Source organism: Cetorhinus maximus, chromosome 25 (assembly GCF_964194155.1).
Source record: "Cetorhinus maximus chromosome 25, sCetMax3.hap1.1, whole genome shotgun sequence".
NCBI lineage: Eukaryota > Metazoa > Chordata > Chondrichthyes > Lamniformes > Cetorhinidae > Cetorhinus > Cetorhinus maximus.
This window is the reverse complement of record NC_135903.1, coordinates 19970636-19987825: the sequence shown is the minus strand read 5'-3', so window position 1 is coordinate 19987825 and position 17190 is coordinate 19970636. Positions and strand designations below refer to the sequence as shown.

At 39.1% G+C, this 17190-nt stretch overlaps 1 protein-coding gene across 1 annotated transcript in view; it reads left to right on the top strand.

Moving 5' to 3' along the window:
• slc35b1 (solute carrier family 35 member B1) overlaps nt 1-14953 on the top strand; it is a 35322-nt gene extending 20369 nt beyond the window's left edge. Inside the window, exons 6-9 of the mRNA XM_078529588.1 lie at nt 2988-3114; nt 12552-12658; nt 12834-12987; nt 13623-14953. Of these exons, the coding sequence (XP_078385714.1) occupies nt 2988-3114; nt 12552-12658; nt 12834-12987; nt 13623-13681 (447 nt within the window). The 3' untranslated portion in view covers nt 13682-14953. The remainder of the gene's footprint in view (nt 1-2987; nt 3115-12551; nt 12659-12833; nt 12988-13622) is intronic.
• The last annotated feature ends 2237 nt before the right edge of the window (nt 14954-17190 follow it).

Below are 17190 nucleotides of genomic sequence, written 5' to 3'. Positions count from 1 at the left end.
TCTAATTACAAGATTCATACCTGTTAACTTTTGAAATAGGCAAGTTCTGTGCTTGCACCAAGGAGGAAAGAATCCAAGTGCTTGGTTAAGATGAGATATTTCTGTGTTAGGGATTTCTTACACATTTGCCAGATATATACCAGTGTTATAGCTCTACTGGAATAGTTTAGCTTGGGGTATGCAGGATGTCAGCACTGCAGCTGGGATGTTGAGTTTTTTTTATCTGATTTTGTTACTGTTACTTAATTGATTTCAGCCACCTCAACTAGCTATTTACTAATAAATATAAAATACTAAGATAAAAGCAAAATACTGCAGATGCTGGAAATCTGAAACAAAAACAAAAAATGCTGGAAAAACTCAGCAGGTCTGGCAGCATCTGTGGAGAGAGAAACAGAGTTAATGTTTCAAGCCCCAATGACAACTCCTCAGAGCTAAAGAGATGTAGAAATGTGATGGATATTATACTGTTTAAGGGGTTGGAGCAAAATAGAAGGTAAGGGATAGGTGGGAGCTCAGAATAAATTGAGAAAGATGTCATGGATACAAAACAACGGGAGTGTTAATTGTAGTGTTAAAAACTAAAGAAGGTGCTGCTGGTGGCATAAAGGTAAGATAGCAGAACACTTTAATAGCCAAACAAGGGTCAGTGCTCTGTGAAAGCACAGCATCGAAACAAGTGACAGATGGCCCTGTTTTGGTGGGGTAGGGGTGGTGGTTGAGGAAACAGGATTAAATAAATAAATACAAAAAACTACTGCGGATGCTGGAAATCCAAAACAAAAACAGAATTACCTGGAAAAACTCAGCAGGTCACTCTTTTCTTCTCCACCAATGCTGCCAGACCTGCTGAGTTTTTCCAGGTAATTCTGTTTTTGTTTTAAATAAATAAATAATGTATAATATACATATATATATTTTTTATATGCAGTTGTTGAACTCCGTTAAGTCCGGAAAGCTGTAAAATACCTAATCAGAAGATGAGGTGCTGTTCTTCAAGTTTGCGTTGGGTTTCATTGGAACATTGCACCAGGCCAGGGACGGATATGTGGGCATGAGGGCAAGATAGCGTGTTGAAATGGCAAGCAACAGGAAGGTCTGCGTCATCTTACAGACTTAGCGAAGATGTTCTGCAAAGCGGTCACCCAGTCTATGTTTAGTCTCCCAAGTGTAGAGGATGCCAAATTGGGAGCAGCGAATGCGGTAGACCAAATTGAAGGGGGTGGAAGTGAAATGCTGCTTCATCTGAAAGGAGTGTTTGGGACCTTGGACTGGAAGGAGGTAAAGAGGCAGGTGTTGCACCTTCTGCGATTGCAGGAGTTGGAGGAGTGGACCAGGTATCGTGGAGGGAACAGTCCCTACGGAATGCTGATGGGTTGGGTGGTGCTGACGGGAAGATGTGTTTGGTGGCATTATGCTGGAATTGGTGGAAATGGTGGAGGATGATCCATGGAATGTGAAGGCTGGCGGGGTGAGAAGTGAGGACAAGGGGGAACCTTATGGCTCTGGAAGGATTCATGGGTTCGGACAAGACTTAACCAATGAAGGCAAGACAGGACTCCTTGGATAATAAATTTTAAAAAGTTTATTACAGGAAAAAAGGTATACTTTAAGGGAATGATTTTTACAACGTCTTGCGAGGGATCAATCGAAGCAACAACTCTCGGAACAACTCCTTTGGCTGTAGTTCTCTTGGAATTCTGCCTCTGGAATCTTCAGTACTTGGCTAGTAAAGAAGCCACTGAGAACCTGAACTTTAAACCCCTTAATGACCATTACCTTACGCCTGTTGTAACATAATAATTAGTCAATTCTGTTGCTAAGTAAATTTAATTTGATTCCCAATTACTTATGCCACCTGCTCTCATTACCTTAGGCAGGAGTGCAATAGAACTGTTTCGTACTTTCTCTTTATCTGATCCTATACATTTGCTTTCATGAAATTTCAAATAGTGTTTCATTTACTTTGGTTGTTCTTAAGGTCATGCTACATTTTTAAGGCTAATCAGAGCCTGAAGGTCTCACAGCTGGCATGTTTTATCTGCTTTGCACATTCTTTTCATGAACACAGAGGCTTAGAATCAATTATAGGCTTTTACAGACTTAGTGTTAAACCCATTCTTTCTAATACAACTACTGATTAATTATTGATTCATTAATTGTAACTCAAGTAAGGCTTATTGCTTATTCAATCATCTGTTGCTGACTGATGGTTATCTTAATGCAGTAATTCTGATTAATACATTTGGTTAATACACAATACAGCACACAGTATACAAAATGGCTTCTTCACCTTAAAGTTAGTCTCCAAATGGTTTCCTTGATCTTGCTAGTTTGCTACAGTGGATACAATATGAAAGTAGCCTAAAAATGGTCAAGCTAAATTAAAAACTCGCTACCCAGGTCTACTTGCAGTTCTTAGTCTTCACTTTGTCCAGTGCCCTTGATTTTTTCTTAATGAGGCATTGAATGAGCCATAAAAACAAAAAACGCTGGGAAAACTTCACAGGAATGGCAGCATCTGTGGAGAGAGAAGCAGAATTAACGTTTTGCTGAGTTTTTCCAGCATTTTTCATTTTAATTTCAGAATTCCAGCATTCGCAGTATTTTGCTTTCATCATTCGTAGAGTAGATGATGGTCTCCCAATCTGTTACAGATCACCAGACCCCATCCTTCCTTATATTTGAGTACTAAGCCTTCTTGATTTCTGCTTTTTCAATCTTGATTTGCCAACTTCATTTAAGTTCTCACAGTCTCTTTATCAACTCCTAGGCTTAACTCAATTGCCTGAAATGTTTTTGTGTAGCCTAAAGCTGCCATTTCTGTCCATTCAACAGTTCTAGTAACATCTTACTTTCCAATTAGAATTTCCCAATACTAAGGAATTACTCTGCTGACTATTTGTTACCGACTTACCCTATGCCTATCACTTTGTGCTTAAATACATAATGTGTATAACAAACATTGATTCAATTTTTTTTTACAGTTAATCTCCTTGACCTTGGATGGATTGACTGGAGTTGCACAAGATCACATGCGAGCTAATTTCCAGACTGGTTCAAACCAGATGATGCTGAATATAAATGTTTGGTCCAGTTTTTTCCTGGGAATAGGTAAAAATGTTGTAAATATTTCTTGGCATTTTTTAAAAATGTTTTATGAAGTGAAAAGTATGTTGCAGTAAATTGAAGCAATATACAGAATAGAAATTTGTAACAGATGGAAAGTGTGCGGGGCAAGATAGACAGGCAGTAACCATAATGCACCTCCCAGTTAATACTGTGGGAAATACTCCTCCTTCAGTTTGAATCAGTTTGTGTGTTGAGCAAATTACTGGACTGTGCTGTCCTGTGCTCTGTTAAGCATTCAAAGGAACCTTTTCTTGACCCCCTCCCTTCTCCACTCAACTCCAGCTCCTCATTTTCTGATTAGGCACTTTAGAGCTTAGAGGGCTCAATTTTGAGATCAACAACTTCAGATCATGAACTCTCTCCTCCATTTTGATCATTTTGCCCCGAAGTGCCAGTCTGTATCATCTTCTCATGTTTTTGCTATCAGACAGCACTGACCTTTATTCTGCTATTAACACCTACCCTGGACCAATGTTTTGTGTCCTTAATACTATCTGTACCATTCTCTTTGCTTTTTGCTCTACCTGCCCCCCCCCCCCCCCCCCCCTTTTCGACAGCACAAAACCCATCATATTCCTACCTCTTCAGTTCTGAAGAAGAGTCATGTTGGACTCAAAACATTAACTCTGTTTCTCTCTCCACATATGCTGCCAGATCTGCTGAGTTTTTCAGGATTTTCTGTTTTCATTTCAGATCTCCAGCATCTGCAGTACTTTGCTTTTATTTTAACTTAAGATGAATGTTTTGTGGGATCTCAGTTGCAGAAATACCTTTGAGGGTCCATTCATCCTCTATGTATGAGTAGAGCAACCCCACAAGGTAGGATTGGGATGCTATCCTTCCAAAAGCTTCTTGTGGGGCATGTGATTTCCTTTCATCAGCATTGTACATAATACCTTGTCTTACATGCTGTATCACTTTTTCTGCTGTTGGCAACAGTATTCTACCATTGATGGATATTAAAGAAAAAGAAGGATTAGGAAAAAAACCTTTTCCTTTCAAAATAGAAAGGATGCATATGCCCAGCATTATCATTTAATCTCTTCCGTTAGGTTACTTACCAAAAGTTGTTGAAACACCCTTAAGCATGCGTGTACATAGACAACAGAGGAGTGCACGATGAGCAAGAATATGAAGAGGTTAAGAGCGAAGTTTGAAAAAAAGATTACGAAGGCAAAGGGGAACCTTGAAATTAAATTATCAAGGAACATAAAACAAAATAGCAAAATATTTTACAAGCACATCAATAAAAAAGGAAGGCTAGAATGGGAATAGGGCCATTAAGGGATTGACAGGATAATATCACAGATAACAATAGCGACATGATATTTAATAATTTGAATATTTCTGAAAAAAGAGACGTTGTCAAAGATTTTCGTCTTACATTCGCCAGGCCAGACACAAGAATGCCAAATTTCAAAGGGAGCAACAATTTATACCGCATGACAAAGGGTGCTGATTGATTGGCAAGTCAACTCTGGTCAAGGCATTGCCATGAAGAATGCACCAGGGATCTATTGTCCCCCACGCTTTTGTTTAATTCAAAAAAGGCACAATGTCTGGACATGTTCCTTTTGCCTGCAGAGGACACGTCCCTATGTTTGAATATAATCCATAGCAAAAGATAAGGCTGAAGCATTTGCAACAATCTTCAGCCAGAAGTGACAAGTGAATGATTCACTTCGGCCTTCTCTGGAGGTCCCCAGCATCACAGGTGCCAGTCTTCAGCCAATTTAAGTAACACTCGCCCCACACAAGTGCCAGGCAATGACCAAACAAGAGAGAATCTAACCATCACCCCATGATATTAAATGGCATTACCATCGCTGAATCTATCAGCACCCTGGGGGTGGGGGGTGGGTTACCATTAACCAGAAACTGAACTGGACTAGCCATATAAATACTGTGGCTGCAAGAGCAGGTCAGAGGCTGGGAATGTTGCGACGGGCAACTCACCTCCCCAAAGCCTGTCCGCCATCTACAAGACACAAGTCAGGAGTGTGATGGAATATTCTCCACTTGCCTGGATGAGTGCAGCTCCAACAACACTCAAGAAGCTTGACACCATCCAGGACAAAGCAGTTTGTTTGATTGGCACCCCATCCACAAACCTTCACTCCGTCCACCACCAATGCACAGTGGCAGCAGTGTATACCATCTACAGGATGCACTGCAGGAACTCAACAAGCTTCCTTAGACAACACCTTCCAAACCCATGACTACTACCGTCTAGAAAGACAAGGGAACACATGGGACACCACCACCTGAAAGTTCTTTAAGCCATTCACCATCCTGACTTGGAAATATATCGCTGTTCCTTCGTTGTCGCTGAGTCAAGATCCTGGAACACCCTCCCTAACAGCACTATGTGTGTATCTATATCACATAGACTGCAGCGGTTCAAGAAGGCAGCTCATCACCACCTTCTCAAAGGCAATTAGGGATGGGCAATAAATGCTGGCCTAGCCAGCGACGCCCACATCTCACGAATGAATTTTTAAAAAAAATTGATTCACTCCTGTGATATCAAGAAATGACTGAAGGCACTGGATACTGCAAAGGCTAAGAGCCCTGACAGTATTCTGGCAACAGTACAAAAGGCTTGTGCTCCAGAACTTGCCACGCCCCTAGCCAAGCTGTTCCAGTATAGCTACAATGCTGGCATCTACCCAACAATGTGAAAATTGCCCAGATATGTCCTGTACACAAAGCAGGACAAATCCAACCTGGCCAGTTACCGCCCTATCAGTTACTCTCAATCATCAGTAAAGTGATGGAAGGGGTCATCAATGCTGTCAAGCAGCACTTGCTGAGCAATAACCTGCTCACTGAAGCTCAGTTTGGGTTCTGCCAGGATCACTCAGTTACTGACCTTATTATAATCTTGGTTCAAACATGGACTAAAGAGCTGAACTCCAGAGGTGAGAGTGATTGCCCTTGACATCGAGGCTTAATTTGACCAAAAATGGCTTCAAGGAGGCCTAGCAAAACTGGACTCAATGGGAGTTGGAGGGGGGGAGGAAAACTCTCTACTGACCGTAGTCATACATAGCACAAAGGAAGATGGTTGTGGTTCTTGGAGATCAATCATCTCAATTCCAGGACATCATTGCAGGAGTTCCTCAGGGTAGTGTCCTAGGTCCAATTATCTTCAGCTGCTTCATCAATGACCTTCCTTCCATCATAAGGCCAGAAGTGAGGATGTTAGCTGATTGTGCAATGTTCACCACTTGCGATGACTCAGATACTGAAGCAGTCCATGTACAAATTTTGCAAGATTTGGACAATACCCAGGCTTGGGCTGACAAGTGGCAAGTAACATTCGCCCACAAGTGCCAGGCTATGACCATTTCCAACAAGAGAGAATCTGAGCATTGTCCCATGACATTCAATGACATTACCATTGCTGAATCTCCCACTGTCCACATCTGGGGGGGGTTTCTGTTGACCAGAAGCTGAACTAGACTAGCATTTAAACACTGAGGTTACAAGAGCAGGTCAGAGGCTGGGAATCCTGCAGTGAGTAACTCACCACCTGACTCCCCAAAGCCTGTCCACCATCTATAAGGCACAAGTTAGGAGTGTGATGGAAGACTCTCCACTTGCCTGATGAGTGCAGCTCCAACAACACTCAAGAACTTGACACCATCCAGGACAAAGCAGCTCACTTGATTGGCAACCCATCCACAAACAGCACTCTTCAGCACTGACCGTGTATCCTCTACAAGATGCACTGCAGCAACTCACCAAAGCTCCTTAGACAGCACCTTCCAAACTCACGACCACAATCATCTAGAAAGACAAGGGCAGCAGACACATGGGGATACCACCAGCTGGAAGTTCCCCTCCAAGCCACTCACCATTCTGACTTGGAAATGTGTCGCTTGGCCAAAATCCTGGAACCCCCTCCCTAATAGCACTGTGGGTGTACCTGCACCAAATTGACTGCAGCAGTTCAAGAAAGCAGCTCACCACTACCTTCTCAAGGGCAATTAGGGATAGACAATTAATACTGGCCTAGCCTGTGCCGCCCACATCCCATGAATGAATAAAAAAAATGCCTTGACCAATTTGAGTCAACTTGCCAACCAGTCAGCACTTTTTTTTTCTAATGCAGTATAAATTGTTGCTCTCTTTGCAATTTGGCATTCATGCATCTGGCCTGATGCGTGCAAGATGAAAAGCTTCACCAGCATGTCTTTATTTTTCAGCAATACTCCAGTTCTGTACTACCAAGTGACGATTAAATAATTATTTTGCTTTGGTATTTACCAGGAAGTTAGAACAGGTGGACGTGGCATTGGATGATAAGTAAAAAGATAAGCGCATTTAAAATAAAGAAGGGGATGTACTGAATAAACTAATCAAACTCAAAAGAGGGTAAAACACCTGCGCCCAAGCTTTTTAAAAGAATCTAGGGCAGAGATAGCAGAGGCTTTACTACACATATTTAATAATTTGTTAGAGAAAGGTGTAGTGCCAGAGGACTGGCGGATAACCAACGTAATACCTATATTTAACAAGCGGAACAGAACATGTCAATGGAATTATAGACCGTTCAGCTTAACTTCAGTAGTAGGAAAAAAATGGAGTGCCTACAAAAAAAGAGAATAGAAGAACATCTAGAAACAAAACGATAAAGTAATGAATAATCAGCTTGGATTTCAAAAGGGAAAATCTTGCTTGACCAAACTTGTTGAATTTCTTGAGGCAACAGAGAAGGTAGACAATGGTAATACAGTATTTGTAATTTATCTGGATTTACAAAAGGTCTTTTGAGAAGGGGCTCTTTAATAGACTAATGAATAAGGTCAGAAAGTGTGGAATCAGGACAAGTGGCAGTATGGATTGCTAGCTGACTTCGAGACAGAAAGCAGAGTGTGAAAATAAGGGGTAGTTCACTGGTAGATGGGTTATAGTGGTATTCCACATGGACCAGTGCCGGGACCACTGCTGTTCACAATTTATGTTAATGAGTTGGACTTTGGAATCAAAAACAGTTTCTAAATATGCGGATGACACTAAATTGCGGGGAGGAATAAGGAAGTCACTTGGTAGATGCAAGTCAAGGTGGGGTAGAGAAAGAAAGGGATCTCAAGAATAAATACACCAATCACTAAAAATTAAGCCACAGGTTAGCAACGCCATTAAGAAAGCAAATCCAGCACTAGGGTTTATTTGTGGAGGGATAGAATTGAAAAACAGGGAAAGAACCTTGGTTAGACCACACTTATAATACGGTGAGCAGAACTGCACGCAGTACTCTAAAAAGAATATAGGAGCACTGGAGAGACTGCAGAGAAGGTTTACAAAGTTGATACCAGAAATATGTGGGTGTACATATCAGGAAAGGATTGACAGACTTGGGCCTCTTTTCTCTTGAAAAAAGAAGGCTGAGGAATGAACTAATAGAGTGTTTCCTCTTGTGGAGAAGAGCATAATTTGAGGCCATCAATAGAAGGTAGTTACCAAGAAATCCAATTGGAAATTCAGCAGAAACTTCTTTACCCAAAGACCAGTGAGAATGTGGAACTCGCTGCCACAGTGAGTGGTTGAAGCGAATAGAATAGGAAAAACTAGTCCAGCTTATGAGGATGAAGAGAATAGGGGTTTACGATGATAGATTTGGATAAGGAAAGACTGGAGGAGGCTCTAGGGAGCATAAACAGGGCCTGGTCTGGTTGGGCCGAGTTGCTTGTTTCTGTTCCGTATATCCCATATAATTCTATGATTTATTAAACTTGTGATCGAAAACTGTTTATTGCCTACTTCATGATGTTGGTTGCTCTTGTACTGCAGTTACTGGTTTTGCATAAGGATTACTGTGTTTGTGAGCTTGGAAGTGTATGTACAATTTTGCTTCCTTGGCAGCTAATTTTTAACGTTGAGAGAGTGCAGAATGGAGAGACGCTTGCAGCATTAAAGAGTAGAACGTAGTATTTGACATTTAAAACTGAGTTTTACATTGGGCTGAGATTATACTACACTCTCAGCATGTATAAAGTGGTGAGGTACCGGCTCCTAGAGATGGTCTTGTACCTTTGGATTTCAGTGCACCCTGAAGTCAGATTTGGACTTAACTCCCAGAAGAGTTATTTCATGTCAATATACATTGGAAACCTCTTCAGGAAAGCTGGAGTGCACTGGCTGCTACAGTTAAATTCAAGATTAAAAGCTAAGCTTATTGATGAGCTTTTGGAAATGTAAATTTTGGGCAGGGGAATGGAAAATGGTAGCTGCTGCACATTTTATAATTGTCACAGCACACATTGTGTGGTGATTCGTAGCTGCCCATAGAAACATAGAAAAGAGAAGCAGGAGTTGGTCATTTGGCCCTTCAAGCCTGCTCTGCCATTCAATATGATCATGACTGATCCTCTATCTCAACGCCATACTCCCGATCTTTCCCCATACCCCTTGATGTCTTTAGAGTCCAGAAATCTATCTATTTCCTCCTTAAATATATTTAGTGACTTGGCCTCCACAGCCCTCTGTTGTAGAGAGTTCCATAGGTTCACCACCTCCTGAGTGAAGAAGTTTCTCCTCACCTCAGTCCTAAATGACCTACTTCATATCCTGAGATTGTGACCCCTTGGTCCAGACCCCGCCCCAGCCAGAGGAAACATCATCCCTGCATCCAGTCTGTCCAGCCCTGTCCGAATTTTATACGTTTCAATTAGATCCCCTCTCATTCTTCTAAACTCCAGTGAATACAGGACTAGTCGGCCCAATCTCTCCTCATAGGACAATCCTGCCACCCCAGGAATCAGTGGTGAACCTTTGCTGCACTCCCTCTATGGCATGTCTATCCTTGGGTAAGGAGACCAAAGTTGCACACAATACTCCAGGTACCGTCTCACCAAGGCCCTGTACAGCTGCAGTAAGACAGTTTTTATTTGTTTATGAATTGTATTATATTCTCAGTGAAATGTTATATACCCTAAGAAATAAATTTAATTTGGCAGCAGAGTTTGCATGCCTTCAACATTTTGATAGTTGTATTCGATATTTATTAACACATGCTTCTCTAATCCACAAGAGGGTGCTCAAGTAAAGGCATCTGAATTGTGATAGGTTTATATTATAGCTTGGCTTGAAATTTGAACCCAAATAGAGTTCTGCCTGGGCAAGTAATGCACTTGACTTATTGTTAAAAGGCCTAATGAACTACACTATGCTAATGTATCAGATTTGCTCAGGTGTCAGCATTTTCACCCCTGAGTCAGAAGTTGTGGGTTTATGTCCCACTGTAGGAACTTGAGCATGAAATCTAGATGGGCTCTCCACTGCAGTACTGAGGGAGTGCTGAACTATCTGAGGTGCTGTCTTGTAGGTGAGATGTTAAACTGAGGCCACGTCTGTCCTCTCAGGTAGAAGATCCTATTACACCATTCCAAGAAGAGCAGGGGTGTTCTCAGGTTTCCTGGCCAATATTTATCTTTCAACCAACATCACTTAAACGATAATTTGGTCATTTTTCTCATTGCTGTTTTAGGGCCCTTGCTGTGCCTAAATTGGCTGCAGCGTTTCCTACTTTACGACACTGACTGCACTTCAAAAAGTAATTAATTGGCTGTAAAGTTCTTTGGATGCTCTAAGGTTGCGAAAGGTACTATATAAATGCAAATCCATTTTTTTTTTCTTTCTCTTGTGTTCACAGATTAATGGTACTTACGATAAACATTTGTAGTATTTGTGATATGTAGAAAAGGAATTTAGAGTCTGTAAATACTGGCAGAGATATTCTTCTCTGCGTGCATTCTGGCATTTCTCTGTAGCTCTGTCCCATCTTTCTGTAGACATTTGCTGTCATGGACCTTAGTTTTGAAAGCAATTATTCCATGCCTAACATATATTTCCGTGCATAAATTTGTTATCCGTTCCTCTAGAGCAATAATCCTACATAGTTTGACATGAGAATGCTTTGAATTTCATTTAATAAATGTTTGTGGAGGGAATGGGGTTAGAGGGGGTTTGCGGAACCAATCGATATCTGGACTTGGCCCACTTCTCGCTAGAATCATAAGTGTGATAACCCCAAGTCACATAGCAGTAAATGTTGCTCTTATTGGCTGTCATTCTAAAATGTATCAAAATTTGTACTGTTGGAGGAGGTGATGATGAAAGTTAAGAATCCACAGTGGCATGTAGAAAGTAGAATATATGTTCTGATTGCTAATAGCTTTTTTCTTCCTTATGGAATAGTTCAATTTATGTGCTGGTGAATATATTTAATCAAACTGAGGATAGGTTATGTTTGTAAACCAATGAGTGTACCTCTTGTGTTAGAAGTGAAGTAGAATCTATCGGTAAATACTTCGAAGATAAAGTACATTCTATTTAAATAACATTTTTTATCTGAATAAATTTAGAGCAACTAGGGCTCCAGCATTAGTTCACAGAATATGTCCTATTTCCCACATGAAATCCAGTGGCATCTGTCAGTAAGATCCCCTTAGAGCATGTCCTTTCCTCAGAATTGATGCCAGTATATTTGGCCTGTTCCCACACCTGCAGAATAGTTTTTCTTCCTAATGCTTGTTATTTTTTGCTGTTCAGTGTGGGATGATTACTCTAACTTTGATAGCTAATTACTGTACACGAAAAGGTTAGTGCTAGATTTTCATGGTATCTTGAAAGGTAGTCTGGCATGATTTTTCTGGCACAAAGCTTTTGTGTGTTATATAAATTGTATGGAAAAGTACTCCCCTTTCTTCAGCACTAAGTCTGTTTGTCTTGGATGGCATTAATGTCGTTTTCTGTTCAAATTATGTTGAGCTCTGGTTCTTTGCCACCCGGCACGTGAAAATTTATATTTTGCCAATATAAAAAAGTTGTCTGAATTTTATTAAACCTGAAAAATGCTCAGTACATAAAGAAAGCAGGAAATAATCTTCAAGAATGTTTCAGCATGCAGATTGCTATTGGAATTGGACATTCAGATTGCAGAGCTGTAGAGAAAGGGGTGTGGCTCCTCAAAGAACTACACATTTATTGCTTGGAATTTTTAAAATATTAGTACAAAAAATGTCTTATTGCTTTGATTTAACATTTGACCTGAAGAATTGGTTCAGATTAAGATTTAAAAATGTGAAGCAAATTAGAGGGATTTTTTAAAAAAAAACTCATCAATCTTTAAAAGCTTATTTTGCTGCTGTGTTTTCATCCAGAGTTAATTTGTTGGAAAGAAATTGCATGTGAAAGAAATAAATGGAGGTTTCTGTTCCTTTCCATTTGTGCATCAAGGGTGCCATTAATTCTAATTTCCCTTCCTTGCTATGTAAAATGTATCTAGGTACATTGTGTAAATTACGTATCTAAGCTGTTCACACAGTACTGTTTTACCTATCACTTTTCATACACTACTTGAAATTTCAAATGAGTCCTCATTCCATTAACAGTTCCTGCTTTTCTTTCAGGTGTCCTGTGTACTGGAGAATTATGGGAATTTCTGAATTTCATTGAGCGCCACTCCAGTATTCTCTACCAGATACTTCTATTTAGTTTAACTAGTGCCATAGGCCAGGTCAGTATCATTTGTATTACTGTGGAACATTAATGGCTCACAAAATATACATTTAAGAAAATTTCAAGTAAACATTTACTTAATGATGTAAACAGCAAGTAATTTTTGCTACAAATGGGGAGTTAAGTGATAGAAATTCAGCACTTATATTAAAGTATGTCTTTTTCTTTTCCAGAGTTTCATCTTTATGACTGTTGTTTACTTTGGACCTTTAACCTGTTCAATCATTACTACAACCAGAAAGTTCTTTACTATCCTTGGTTCTGTACTTATTTTTGGTAATCCGATTAGCTCTTTGCAGTGGTTAGGCACTGTCTTTGTATTTTTAGGTAAGTGATGTAAACTTTTTCATAGAAGCCTACAAAATATGAACATTAAAATACCAATTTAATTAGGGCAGTCTCGCAAGTGCCAGTAATTCAGCATTTGGCTCAATGGCTATTAGGTTGTAATACCAACCCACAGATTAGGTCGTAATACCAAACCACAGATTAGGTCATTATTTTGCTGAACCCCTTAATTATAAAGGAAAAGCACTGAACAAAAGCTTGCCCCACCCCCTACAGGGAGGTGATCTTTGTTGATCTTTGTTTATATTTTCAGTGTTCATGTCTTATTAATACCATCTGTATTTTACGGAAGTTCCCAGTAATTGAGGCGTTCACATGTTCTGGTGTTGTAGAGTTATAATACGGTTTTATCTTCGAACATCTTTTTTTATTTACGTAACTTGATCACACTTCTAAATCTTTAACCTCATGTTCCTGTATGTGAATAACCGTGTAACTTGCTTGTCTGTTTTGGAAATTCATCCAACCCTCTTAATCCATAAGTAAAAATAGTAATCTCTTCTTTTTGGCTGCCAAATTTGCCTAGATTAGGAGAATCTAGCTTGAAATGCCTTTTATTGAACCTGCATTAATCTCTTTAAAATTGTTTTTATTTTCCTTTTTTCTCTCTTCAGGACTTGGTTTAGATGCCAAATTTGGAAAGGCAGCTAAAAAAATCATCACTAAACACTGAAGTCATTATTTAATCAGAAGATTTTCATCACCAATTATGAACTTGATTCATTGATTTTTTAAATTCCTTGATATGGCTGTTATGTCATCTAAATGTTGGAATGGTTCATTTTTAAAAAAAATAACAATTTGTTTCCAAACTTTTTGTGTGCCCATGTGAGTAGTTTAAGGTTTTACACCCGCACTTTGTGCAATACTTAACTTATTATCATGGATATGTTTATTAAGTAATACCTCATATCAGGCTTCACTTGCAAATGATATCAGTAAAGTTCTAGTACTGATTATGGTTGTCAAAATTTGGCATGGATTGTTATGCAAAAATCCTGAATTTCTTAAAAGATAAAATTGTTCTTGTTAATTTTGTTATATTGTGTGTGTGTAGTGCCTTCCCAATCATTTTGCTTACATGAGTTTTTATAGCATTTGTCTCCATTTTTAATTGTTTTATGAAAAATTCCAGAAGCCTCCTGTCCCCATGTTTTAAAATGACATTGTCTATAGTGCCATGAAAAAGGTCAGTGGTTCTGTACAATCTGGATACTGATCTGATTATATAATTATAACTTAAAGTTTCATCATTTGATTGCTAGTCTACATGACCCAGTTTAAAACACCTCAAAGGCATTTACTTCAATCCTACTCAAGCCTTATAAAAGCAAGAGAACCCAGATGCTGGAAATCTGAAATAATAGCTGAAAATACTCAGTCTGGCAACATGTATGGAGAGAGAAACAGAGTTAACGTTCAAAGGTCATCGACCTGACCTGAGTATTTCCAGCATGTTCTATTTTTAATACCCAAGTTTTTAAATTGTTTCAAAAAAGCTCCCAAAATGTAATAAGGGGTAACAATTAAGAACCGATTCATATAAAAAATCATTAACTGTGGGGATTATTTTTAACTACAGCTTCTGTACTTTGAAGCGAAAGTAGTTAGCAATTCCTATTTGCTACTGCCCAAAGTTTACTGTAGTCTGTGTGAAATTGAGCACAGCTTATTTAATGCCATTTTAATTTACATTTAACTGTACTGTGTGCAAAGTGATCTTTAGTAATGACTTGGGAGGGAGGAAGAAATGGTACATTACATGTTGGGAAACTAGCCCACCACAATCTGATTTCATTACATTTTATTATGGACAGCCCATGTCAGTGAGCCATCTGTTCTTTGCCCATTGTCTCACATGGTTCACAGTATGACTTTTGTCAGTTGTGGAAGTTTTCCAAGAAACAAATCATCTATTTTCAAAATAAAAGCTTTAAACAAGGTCTTTATTGTAATATATTTTGTACATTTTTATATCCTTGGAATTATTGTGCGTACCATTGAAGATAAATAATCAAAATGGTTCTTGTTAGAGCAGAGGAGATGAGGTATTGAATTTGATAGAGGTGTTTATAGTTATGAATGGTTGGAGCAGAGTACATAAAAAACAATTTTTAGTCATCATGGATCCAGAAAAAGGCAATATAGGTAAAAGATTAAATGTGAGAAATTTGGATGGGGAGAGGAGAAAGCTTTTGCAAATGGTTCTGAGACTGGAACACACCATTGCAATTAGTAATTGAAACAGATAGTTGAAAGAAAGGGGCAAACAGGGGATATAGAATGGACACATGAGATAGGATTACTGCTTCTATGGAGAATGAAAAAAAATGTGGACTAATTGGGCCAATGGCTTGTTCCATGCTGGAATTCCCTATAAATAGAGTCCACTCCAGTTACTGAGTTAAAGGGTAGAAAAAGATGAGGTTCTATTGTGGAATAGGGTATAAGTTAATCCTATAAATACCTGTACTGTAAGTTTTGATTTCAGTTGGGTAGTCTTTGTGACGTTGAGGGGCAAGAGTAGTCTTGTCTACATCCATAGGTCGTCATCTGGTTGATTTCTCACTTTGGAAGTGATGTATAGCATAAGAGGTGGCAGAGGTAGCCTTGACAATTTGTGGGAAGTTGTTAAATGCCATCTATGGAAGTGTGATTTAGTGATGAGTTTTCCAACTTTTTGGAGCAAGATGCCAGATCTTTGTGATATAATCAGTAAATGGTCATGGCTGATTCTAGATGTATTTGTACTGTATCTTTAGTATAGATGTGAAACAGAAATCAGTTTGCCTGACGTTGAAGGGGCATTTCTGTCCTGTGCTCTCTGGTTCCGCTTCCTGGAGCCACAAATAAGCAAAATGAGCACTGTTCATGAAAAACACCTTAGAGGCAGCTGATCCTTGTCTGGGTTCACAGGCATTTCATATCTCAGGCAATTCTATAGGTTTTGACAGAAGGAACACATGGGGTCAAGATGCAGTTTCAGATGCTGCATTGCTTGCTTTGTAACAGGACTCGCATCAGCAATCCACTGTTTTCTAGGTCCCTAAAGAAGGAGGAAAGCAATGATGTGCATTTAACTATTTTGAACTTTGAAAACAATATTTATAGCACTTTTGCTTTATATGCTGAGGCGAGTGTGACGGGGGGGTAAGACTGCGTTGATCGTTTTTGTTCTCATTGTATTTGATCTGGTTATAGTTTGTTTCCTGGATGGGGGAGTGAATAATACACAATGATATGTTTAAAATCGAAATACAATGTTGTTTCATATTTTTGGTCTCAAAGTTCAACAAATAAAAACAATTTTCGATAATTGGCGTCTGTCGTACAAAATGACCTCTAGTCTGATGCACAAGGGCATCACTCAACATTTGATCACAAAAGGCCTATGATCCCAATACCATTGTGCAAATCAGGAGCTGATCAAATTTTGATGAACCGTGCTGGTGATTATACAGCCTGTCACAATAATATTTAGTGTGATAATCATTACTGTCTAATCTCATTGCAGTGTACTGCTTCTGCCTAATTCTCTGCTGTCAACTTGTACATGTGCAACATCTGGCTCTTTATCCTTTGAATTCCAGGTGGCTTTAGGTCCTTGAGATTCAGGGTACCTACATTTACTACTGAAAACTACTTAACCAAGTCCTATATTCTGAATTAGGGGCTGTTTAAAAAAAATTGCCAAGTTACAATGTCTGCTTTAAAATTAGGATATGCATAATTGAAATCTTGCAACCCAGATAAAAATTAATTTCAGCTTCTGAGTTTAGCCAAAACCCAAAATTCGGAATGAGGTTACGTGTATGTGGCAGCTGTAATTTGAAAGACCTTTGCTCTTTTAGAGATTTTCTCAAGCACTTAACCAGTCCCCAAATACAGATTGAAACAATTGTATCATTGCAGTGTGCTTAATTGTTTTAATGTGAAAACACCAAGATTTTAATTTGCACCACTGTATCCCATTTAATCAGAATTGTGTAAATATCTGTTTATATTAACTTATTACTGTCATGCCTTTTATGTAATCTCAGCTATTCAGTCTCAGACATAAAAAGATACTTGCATAGCACCTTTCAAGTCCTCAGAATGTGCCAAGACAATAAATTATATTTACAGGTACTGATTTGGAGGCAATTGTGATTACCAACTTGCACAGCAATATTCCACAAACAG